Raw genomic sequence first — 11,077 nt, forward strand, 5'->3', positions numbered from 1 at the left:
ATGCTTCTTGGCCACTCTGTGTAATTCACAATCAGTGTAGCCAGGAGGCGTACTCAGAAAGCTCCTGAGGCACTGGCCTGGGAGGCCAATGTCCCCTGGCCCAGCCTGCACCTGTTCAACAAAGACCCCTTAAATCTAGGGACCCTCGGGCAGCTGCCCAGTGAGCCCATTTGGTAAGATGGCCCTGCCATCGTACTGGTCTCAGTATTGGATTTGATCCAATATGGAGTCAACATATATTGGCCATCACCGAGTATTACAAGTAGGAAGTGCTTATAACTCCAGTTAATGTTTCTTAACGGGTTGGTTTAGCATCTATCGTGCCCAACATCCAAATTGCTGTATTTATTTTAATCAATGGCATAGGAAAATTCCCCGGACAGCACTACAATAACAAAAAAGCAGCGAGATATATCGGTGACATACCGACCAGGATGTTCACATGCCTGTTATTCTTCTTTAAAAAGTAGGCCAAGAACTGTCCCACGCAGGACATGGACAGGTCTTTGAATGCATGAGTTGCCCCATGCCACATCTCCAGAACGTTCAGACCACTCTCCAGCCTGGCCACCGGGACAACCTCTTCATGTCTGAAGCGGAGGAAGGCTTTCTCAATCAGATCTGGGGAAGAACAGATGCATTTGCTGCATAAATATACTGGTAATAGATTCGCACATTTAATCCTCTGGCACAGTGGGGCCCTTTGTGCTTCAGGGCCCCATAGCTGGCACATGGACAGTTATGACTATAGTTATGCCCTTTTCCATAAGTGGTGGGCAATGTGCCTGAGTCAGTGCTGCGTGTTATGCCGATATACTGTACACAGAGTTGAGCGATTCCTATAACAGCAGATTTGCCATATATGCCCTCCAGTGTCCCTGTAACCTGGTTTATGTTGGTAAGACCACACGAATGCTGAAAGAAAGGCTCAATCAGCACCGTTCATTCATTAAGAGCACGAGTCCTGACATCATACAGAGGGAATTGAAAAACTTACCTATAGCGAGACACTTTCTTGAGAAATCTGAGAAATCCCATAATGTCAAGGATCTAAAATGCACCATCTTGGACCACATCCCCCCCACTTAAACGTGGAGGAGACAGGAAAAGGATGTTCCTGCAAAGGGAACTTTCCTGGATCTTTAGACTCAACTGTCAGACCCCACTGGGCTTGAATGAGGATTGTAAAATGGGATGTTTTCTCTAATTAGCGTTCTTGTTATTCACGGTTTTCACATTTTTTTTCATTGTATATTTTGCTGACACTTTGCATTTAATTCCATGCTACAACACCGCCGTGTGCTGTCGAGCATGGGACCATTGCTGGATACCGACCGTCATGTGCCGCCGTGTGCCTTATTTTCTTTGTCCATACTGTTTAGGGTGTTTTGACAGCCTCCATCTAATACCCGTGCAGTGACACCGCCGTGTGTACCTGACGGGTCATGTTGCACTGTACTCTTGGCTAGCCACATCACCAGTGTATAACTGTGATTTTAATGTTATTATTTGTTTGTAAGCTGTTGACACCTCCGTGTGTTGTCGTTTTATTCATAAGCCCTACATGTGATATAATCAGCCAGGAGCATTTGCCTGTACTGGTTTGTGGCTTCATGCATTGCTGTGCGCCATTCCGTGGTCACTGCTGTCAGTAAACCCTATCATGTCTGGTGTGGGCTGACTTCCAGTCAGTTTGCTTAACACATCACCCTAATGCCAACCATTAATTTGTTATGATTTGTTTTGTTATTTTGTCAGTCACCATGCTCCCCTCTCTTACACCCCACCTTTTATTCCTGTGATGTAGCACTGAGCTGCAGGCAAGCACCGCTACTGTACTGACAGTGGCAGATGCCGCCGTGCACAAACAGCCTGTCATGGAGTTCCCGGCCAGTCAAGCCTCCTGCTTGATGACGCTTAGGGAATCCCACTGACACACCACTAAGCCGCTCCTCCTCCTGTCACTCAACATTGCAGACGTCACACTTTCGTGGTGGCGGAGGTCAAACGGTGCCTCATTTACATGTCATTTTGGCGCAATTCCTTGCTTTATATACCGATATATCCCAGCACTGGCACTTCACCCCTGATGAAAACTACCTGTGAGCAGTTGAAACAGCTGTTGAGTTAAACAGCTGTCACTGTCTTCAACAATGCGTATGCATTACATTTTTCTTCATATTCCGCTGTGTGCCGTCTCCATTCCTTCACGTCGTGGGTGGTAAGTGCTTTATATATAAATATATATATATATATATATTTATTTATATCAAATGTAAAGCCTGTGTTTGTCCCTCTGTACCTTACTCTGTAGGAGCCCTGACAGGCTCAGCGCTGGCTCTAATTAAAAACCTTCCCATGATGAGGCCACTGCTGCTGCTGTCCTCCATGGGCCTGAGAAGCATATTATGAGCTCCACCAAGCAGAGCACAGCACAAGCCTCTCAGCCTCTGACCACTTGTGCAAAGTCTCATGAGTCAACTCCCAGCAATGCACTGCACACTTGTGCTGTCAGTGTGCCTTGGCTCCCAATGCTCAGCACCATTAATCATTGTCACATTGGCAGATAGGTGAAGCTATAGCACTACCCCACTCCCATGCACAAAACCTTTAGCTAAAAAAAATACATGTTACCCACAGGGGTAGAGGTACTGACCCCCTGTGCCCCCCCCCCCCCCCCCCTTCCCCTCCTCCTCCCCTTCCTTAATCCAGACAGTAAGGTTGTTTAAAAAGTTTCATTTGGCATATTTGGTCTGGCTGACATTCAGGAAAGCCGCAGCAGTCGGCCTGTAAGCCAATTGCCTACATACTTTACGTACCATTGAGATCCTTCCTGGGAATAGCCTCGGGAGGTATGTACAAAGAACAGACTTCTTTCACCAAGTCTCTGTAAGAGAGTGAGCTCCATAGTTGCAGGGTTTCTCTGTCTAACTTTGGAACACGTTCCGGCATAAACAGCCCCCCATCTGGTGCAAACCCGGAAAACAGCACTCCTTCAAAATCTACCCCAGACAACCCTCCGCGTGTACTTGTGTACTTCATGCCGGCACCTGTAGGGGGAGGAAGACTCAGAGTTTGAGGTGAAATATGAATGCATGAGAACCGGGAAACAATTATCACATGGTATCCTAGACCTAGAACACAGAATATAGAAAGTGACAGCAGATAAGAACCATTTGGCCCATTGGTCTGCCCCATCTGGGGCCAATTAAGTGCTTTATTCATATGGGAGCCCTTGAGTTGGTATATCATTACAGTGGCGATTAATAGTAAGATTTTTATTTTTAAGCAAAGCCCCATCCACTGCATGCAAAGAGGGCCCTGGTATTCACAAAGGGGCATTGCCCCACGTTCTTGTCCATGAGAAACCCCTCTTGCATCAGAGCCCAATAGATCTCTCGGTGGCCGTATGTTAGGAGCCAGGGATCATACATGCTGCACGTATGATCTCCGACTTGGGAATGGGGATCACAAGTGATACGTCACATGCAGAAGAACCACATGCAATACATTGGAAGGTCCAGGGTGGTTTATGGAGATCAGATGCCAATACACTACTCCAAGAAGTTTTACAATATCGTTATTCCCCACGGTATTCAAATCTGCCAATATCATCAAAGATGGAATGTTCAGCAGGTACCGGGTGTGATCACTGAACGGTAGCATTCATTTGTGAGCTCTGATATTGGCGGTTGAGCCAGTGGCGGAACTACCATTGGTCCACCAGGGGCCCATTGCTGTCCAGATTAGCAATAACTTCTTGGGTTGGGGTAGAGGAGTTGGCCCAAATGATATTTTTGCGTAATATAATGTGCGTTCACCAGGACGGTATTAACCTGCTCACTAGTCTTCAAGTAAATGCAGCCTAGCAAACAGGTCTGAATAACCCCAGTTTGTATGTAGCTTTAGGGAATAAGACTTTGGACGGGATGTGCTAACATCCACCGGCCCTTACCGCCCCCCTCCACCAGATACCGCAGCGATACTAATCGCATATGCTCTAACATATGCAATTAGTATCGGAAAGGGCAGCGCTTGCAGTGAGAGCTGTCCATTGCAAAGCAGCCGACGGAGGGTGAGCGGGTCCCCAGTGGCTCCTCCAACCTGGCTGCTGCTGCGGGGTGGGCTCCGCCTCCTCCTCCCTGCACCAGGAAGGGGATGTACAGTGCAGGGAGGAGGAAGTCACTGGTCCGGGCTGCGCTGCCTGGACACAGGTAAGGAGGGGTTGGCAGGGGTCTGTGTGTGGAGCTGGGGGTCCATGTGGGATGGTGGCGAGACACGGTAGGAAGCCCGTAGGCTTCTATGGGGTAGCTGGTAATACCCCCTGAAGTGAAAACCCGGTGAGCGCAGTTTTTACTGCATTTTTTCCTTTAGTGCATCCCGCCCGTTGCCCTTTGCTTCATATACAGATTTAAAACAAAAAACCCTGCCACATCTCCCTTTGCCCATTTCATAAACCTACCCTTTGCTTTTACTTGGCTGGTAAATACAATAGCGGTTTATGAGCGGTTTATGATTTACTCCTACTACTCCTGTCAGAAAGTCTGTATGCACACAATGATTTTATAGCCCTTAAACAAACACGTTTTATCAAAGTTTGGAGAGCGATCAAGTGCTAACCAATCAGCTTCTGCCTTTTTACAGACTTTGGGGGTTATTCTGGTTGAGTCGGGTGGCTCCGAATGCGGACGGACGGCCGATGGTTGATGTTTGCGCATGTGCAGAGGCGTATCTGCCCATGTGCGAATACCACGCACGTCCGAATACGGCGTGAATTCTGTACAGAAAACGATCGGTCGGAGCAATCCGAACAGGGGGTGGAAAGGGGTGTGAAGGGCTGTTTGGGCTCATTACTATATGCGTACGTGTGGTACACCGGAAAGGTCGACCAGTAGCAACCCTCTGTATTACCTTGATGTTGGAGCTGGATAGACGTCTTCTTTCTTTTTGCTGCGGCTGAGGCAATAACCAGGCTAGGGGTACACTTCAAGGGTATTTATTAACAACGAGTATCAATACTCGGAGGTAGATAGCCAACTCGCTTATCACTGATACAGACACTTGTAAATAACTATACTTGGCCTAAACACAGTTTAACTTTCTGCTTCAAGTTTACTTTCGAATGTGACACGGCAGCTCCGCGTCCTGGAGAGTGGGAGCACAGATCCCGCACACCATCAACTAGGTCGGGGGGAAGTAGTGCTCTCTCTCTGCAGTGCAAATAGGCCTACGTGGACCCGGGCCCTTACCATATGCATACGCAACATACACTGAGTATAATGTTTACAAGGCACAACAGGTGTATAACACGTAATACGACGTGGAACAATGCACAACAACACTATCCCCGAAAGGTTTGGGGAGATAAGTTCCTGAATAATATCCCAGGGTAGTAGGTTAATACAGTCAGTCAACAGTTAATTCCGGCAATACGAACTTGAGTCACTAGATGGCAGTGTCCTCCTTAAATAAGGTGCTGATCCAGTGATGTCTTTAATATGTAAAAGCAGCTTCACTCTGACACGGGGAAAGGGGAACAATTCCTCCCTGCCTAGAGGGACTGAGCTGGGGCCCCTGCGTACTGTGGGGAAATGGAGCACTGTAGGAGAGTCCTACACATTGGCAGGCAAGGTGGGCATCAGGTAGGACACTGTACGGCAGTGGCTGGTAGTGCCTGGGGGGGTCTGGTCAGATGCGATACCTGGCTGCTGGAGCAAGATGCAGGCTCCTGCCCGTAGCGATGGGACTTCCCCGATGTCTGCCCGGTTGGTTGCTGGATCCTTCCTCTGCAGGGGGGCACGCTAGTGTGGGCGCTGCAGTTGCAGCGTTGCCACACTCAGTCGCGCCGCACTCGCCCTGCTGCGCCTCTTCGCCGGCTGTCCCCGCTGTCCATCACCGCCGCTGGAGAGGGTGAAAGCCGGGTCTTCTCCTCTGCTACACTGCGGGTCAGCGCTTCCGTTTCCCGGCCAGGCTGTGCTGTAGCCTCCGGTGAAGCACTCTGCGCCCCGCTCTGTCTCTCTCCCCGGGGCGTGCGGTAGGGTGCCGGGACACTGGAGACTCACGTGTCTCCCTCACTTCTCTGCGCCTCCCACTTCAAGCGCCGTCCGTCACCGCCCGGCTGCCTTGCGCTCCGTCCCGCTCAGCACCACGCGCTGCAGGATACTTCTCCCCTCCTCTCTGAGGTTCGTCCCGCCTCTCTCGTTTCGCGCTCCGGCCCCCTCTCCCAATCCCAAGGGAGTTTGCATCAGGGGGGTGTCGCTGCGGGTCACGCTGCAGGCGCCTGATCAACGCCACCAATGACAGGCTCTCTCTCTACTCTGCCCGGTAAGTCTGTTGCCTGGCAACGTTTTTGTATTGGGGCAATAGGGTGATGTAGGGGCTCTCTACGGGCACTGCAGTTGGAATTGGGGGACACTTCCCAATTCTGGGGTGTCACATACGCCCCACGTTTCATGGGCGTTCCCTTAAAAACACTTGGTGTACGTATGGTAATGCGGCCGTGACGCACGTGTGGGGGGCGGACATATGACATAGCCGGATGCCAGCTGCCCGCCCATATCCCTGCTTTTGCATGGAGAAATGCCCGAGTGGTCTGGAGCACTCGGTGCTGCCTGACCACTCGGTCCTGCATTCGATGGTCGGGGACCATCGAATGATGAGGTAGGTTCCCAGAGATGGAGGAGGTGTCCACATGAAAAATCCACTCGTGGTCCGTTCGGCCGGCATCTTACCGCATTCGGACGGTGTGAGTGATCCATACGGAAGGCGGGGCTAAGAACACTCGGTTCCTGTCCGAAAATGCGCATCCGACCAAATCAACCAGAATAAGGCCCTGTGTTTTAAAAGTGACAGAAATAGATTGGTTGGTAGTTTATCTATCCTGACTTTATCTCTCCCCAAACCTTAATACATCTCCCCCACTACTAAATTAAACAACAGATTTCTGGTGGCAAAACAATGGTCTGTGTGGGGGAAAACTGTGGGACACAGAACAGGAGTCTGCAAAGATGATTCAGCTGTAATACACTAGGGCAATATTGCATACAATCCTTCAATTTCTACCGCATCTGTGCGATAAATCAAAGGATTGTATGCACATCGAATGTGTCCCCGGCCCTGATGCGATGACCGGGCCTGCCGGTAGCATGTTGTGTCGAAAAATATTGAATGCACATATTTATTGCATTGCATGTAGTTTTTAACCACATGCGATCGCTCGCAATGCAATCAGCGGGCGTTGGTGTACCGGAGTGGGCGGTAGGAGGGCTGGTTATGGGCGTCGGTGTAGCAGAGTGGGCGGCAGGAGGGCTGGCGGACAGCGGTAGTCATAGGCGGGTGGCTGAATCTGAAAAACTTCTCAAAACACTGGGCGGCCCTCTGAAGGTGAGGCCTCTGATTGGCTGAGAGCTCTCAGCCAATTACAGTTCCGCCCTGGGTTTTGAAATTCTTTTTTTCAAATTCTGCCGCATAACACTGATTACCACCGCCTGCCAGCCCTCCTGCCTGCCAGCTCTGCAACACCGACGCTGCCAACCCTCTTCCAGCACGTAAATGACATGCGACAGGTGGCAAGCGACATCGGGTGCTGGAAAAAAAAACACATAAGATGCAATGGGACATCGGATCGCATAAGTGCACCATAACACTCATCACAATCAGAAATATATACTAGCCTTGGAGAGAGAGAGAGAGAGAGATAAAGTAAAGGTACTTTATTTCCATCCACTTTACCTCTCTCCAAGGATTAGTACATAGACCCCACAGTGTAAAGTTCATCTTGTACCTTGTGAGTCTTTGCAGAAGCTTCCTGAGCTGGTCCCACTTGGGGGCAGGAACTTTCTGTTTTTATGTTTGCCCTGCTGCAGCTGTCAGATCACTTCTCTGCACTATAAATGCAGGGATGAGGTTTATGTGGAAGCTTTATATAAAGTCCCAGCCGGGTCGCACACACACTTCTTCTTCCTCTGACGCTGGGGTGCCTTTTGCCCCCAGTATCACATGACTGGGATGTCTTAAAGGAACAGCTGACGTAGCATAAATTCCCAGTGCAAACTCCTTTCAGAACAAAGTACATGTGTGTTTCTGTGCCGCACAGTCATTTAGTAACTGCAAAAGGGGGAATAAAGCAAAGCATAGAAACCATTATTGTTAAAAGCTGTCACAGGCAAACAGTGGTGACCAATTTATTTTCGTTAGACTAAATATAGCAGGTTATTTGTTTTACTCTGCTGGTATCATTCCCATACTTGGTGGCACCCCCCCTCTCCCAGAGCCCGAACCCAGGGCTGGATTAAGGTGGGGCTCAGTACCCCTGGGCCCCCCTCTATCTAGGGCCCCCCTGTGGTCGGCATGCTTTAAAAAAAAAAAGGTCTTGTGCATGGGAGTGGGGTTGTGCTGCAGCTTCACCTATCTACCAATGTGACAATGATTAATGGTGCTGAGCATCGGGAGCCAAGGCGCACTGACTGCACAAGTGTGCAGTGCATTACTGGGAGTTGACTAAGTCCCATGAGACTTTGCGCAAGAGGTCAGAGGCTGAGAGGCTTGTGCTGAGCGCTGATTGGTGGAGCTCATCACATGCTTCTTAGGCCCATTGAGGACAGCAGCAGCCTTGTCGTGGGAGGGTTTTTTAATCAGAGGCGACGCTGAGACTGTGAGATCTCCTACAGAGTAAGGAACAGAGGGACAAGCACAGGCTTTTCATGTGGTATATAGGTCACATCAGGGGTGAGGCTAGACTCCAAAAATTCAGATTATTTTACAATTGGATTTCCCTTTGACTAGTGGCAGCTGCTGCCCCTGGGCTACAGCATCAACCACACATTGCAGTCAGCGCATATAAACCATATAAATGTTGTATGTGATAAACCAAGCAATGTTGTATGTGATATACAGAAGTGCTGGGTGCAGAACACGGGGATCACTGCTGTATTTAATTGACCTGCTTCAGCCCAGGACACAGCAGTCACTTTATCTCTATAATGTATAAACCTGCCCCCATATTCCCATTCGCTAATTTCTTCAGCATACACAATGCTTTATCCATACCTCCCAACTTTCATTGGCGACTCAGCGGGACCTTTTTGGGTCATAGCCTTATGGCGAGGGGCTTGGCCTTCAAATCACATCACTCACGCGAGGCCACAGAGGGGTGATCAAGGAGAAAGCTTCATAGAAAAAAAGGGAATGAGGGAAAAACAGAGTAGTGCGGGAGAGAGGGGTGTGAACCCGAGTGAGAGATAGAATATCAGGGAAGGAGAGAGAAAGAGGGGAGCAAGAGAGAGTGAGCATCAGGGAGGGTAAAGTTGAAGAGACAGGGTGTAGTATCAGGGAGAGGTAGGGAGGGTGGGGGAAAGTAAAGAAAGAGAGAGGGAAGGCACTGGGAACGCGGTGGGGAGAAAAGAGATAGAGGAGAACGAGACTACATCCAGCAATAGAGTGTGCGCTGTGTGGTCCACACACAGCGCAGCGAGTGGTTTTAACGCCCCCCCCCCCCCCCCAACAGCGAATGGATGTTTTGCTTAAATCTATTCACAGCCATGGGTGCAGGGACCAAATCATTTGATGTTCACCGAACCAGCTAATGATTTGGAATGTAGACGCAAAACAAAGGCACTCTCAGGTGCCTTTAGTTCTGCATGTTCCCTGTACGGGAATAGGGTAGGCAGCTGACATCCGTGCCACTGCCTAATTTCCATGGGAACACCCACCCGCACAGCACCCGGTCATGAAGGTAAATACATTTTCAAGTACTCTCCTCCTCACTGCAACAACAGCTTGCTCCTATTTCTGCATTCACTGCTCCTGAGATGGCGGTATCACACCTAAACCTAACTCTCCAAACAGCCCTGGATGAAGTGGCTCCAGTTACCCACCACACTCCACGTAGGCCTAGATGCCAACCGTGGCACTCTGAATTAACGAGACACCTACAAAATCTCTCACGCAAAGCTAAGCGTAAATGGCGTAAATCTCACAGGATTTCTGGATGGATTTCTTTACATATAAGACTATCTACCAGTCCTATAGTTAAGGTCTATACACACTGGGTGACTATGGACAGCGATGATGACACACTAAGCAGGTTTCCCCCTGCCCGGCGCCGACTTGGGGGGGGAGGACGGCATTGCATAGCGCAGAGCTATGCAAAGCCATCCTGAAAGCCGCTCATCTGCTGGTATAACCAGCAGATAAGCAGCTTTCCCAGCGATGTTGCAGGAGCAAGCCGTAGCACTCAACGCTCAACGCCGGGTCATACACACTGGGCGGCTTTGAGCTGAAAGCCGCTCAAACCTGTTGTTTTGAGCGACTTTCAGCTCAAAGTCGCCCAGTGTGTATAGGCCTTTATGCCCTGGAAACTGCCAAACAAACATATTTCCAAACTCTCAAATCTGTAACCTCTCTTTCTCTACTGGTGTCTTTCCTTCATTGTTCAAACACGCAGTTATTACTCCGATTCTGAAAAACATAATTCTGATCCAAGCGCTCTCTCAAACTACCGTCCCATTTCTCAACTTCCATGCACCTCCAAACTACTTGAAAGACTTGCCTACACTCGCCTCACATGCTTTCTGAACTCGCACAACTTAATGGACCCGCTTCAGTCAGGCTTTCGTACCCAACACTCCACAGAGACAGCACTGACTAAAGTTGTGAATGATCTGGTCACTGCTAAGTCTAAAGGCCACTATTCAATACTAATTCTTCTCTCTGCTGCTTTTGACACTGTTGACCACACACTTCTCATACAAACACTACAATCCCTTGGTCTTAAAGATGCAGCCCTCTCTTGGTTCTTATCCTACCTATTTAACCACTCCTTTAGTGTTCGTTTCTCTGATTCTACCTCCTCTTTGCTACCTCTTTTGGTTGGAGTACCTCAGGGTTCAGTTTTAGGTTCTCTGCTTTTCTTGATCTATACCTCATCTCTTGGCAAACTAATCAGCTCCTTTGGATTTTCAGTATCATCTGTATGTGGATGATACTCAGCTCTACCTATCCCCCCCGGACCTGTCCCCATCTGTATTGAGCCGTGTCTCTGAATGCCTTTCTGCTGTTTCATCCTGGATGTCATCTC

General features: G+C 49.3%; 1 protein-coding gene across 1 annotated transcript in view; it reads right to left on the bottom strand.

Annotated features, from left to right (window-relative positions):
- THNSL2 (threonine synthase like 2) overlaps window positions 1-7,967 on the bottom strand; it is a 36,492-nt gene extending 28,525 nt beyond the window's left edge. The window contains exons 1-3 of the mRNA XM_083155884.1: window positions 7,784-7,967; window positions 2,820-3,050; window positions 427-621 (exon numbers count right to left, since the gene is read on the bottom strand). Coding sequence (XP_083012010.1) covers window positions 427-621; window positions 2,820-3,042 — 418 coding nt within the window. The 5' untranslated portion in view covers window positions 3,043-3,050; window positions 7,784-7,967. The remainder of the gene's footprint in view (window positions 1-426; window positions 622-2,819; window positions 3,051-7,783) is intronic.
- Between the last annotated feature and the right edge of the window lie 3,110 nt (window positions 7,968-11,077).

The sequence above is a fragment of the Crinia signifera genome, chromosome 1, assembly GCF_055691185.1.
Source record: "Crinia signifera chromosome 1, ASM5569118v1, whole genome shotgun sequence".
In the NCBI taxonomy this organism is placed as follows: Eukaryota; Metazoa; Chordata; class Amphibia; order Anura; family Myobatrachidae; genus Crinia; species Crinia signifera.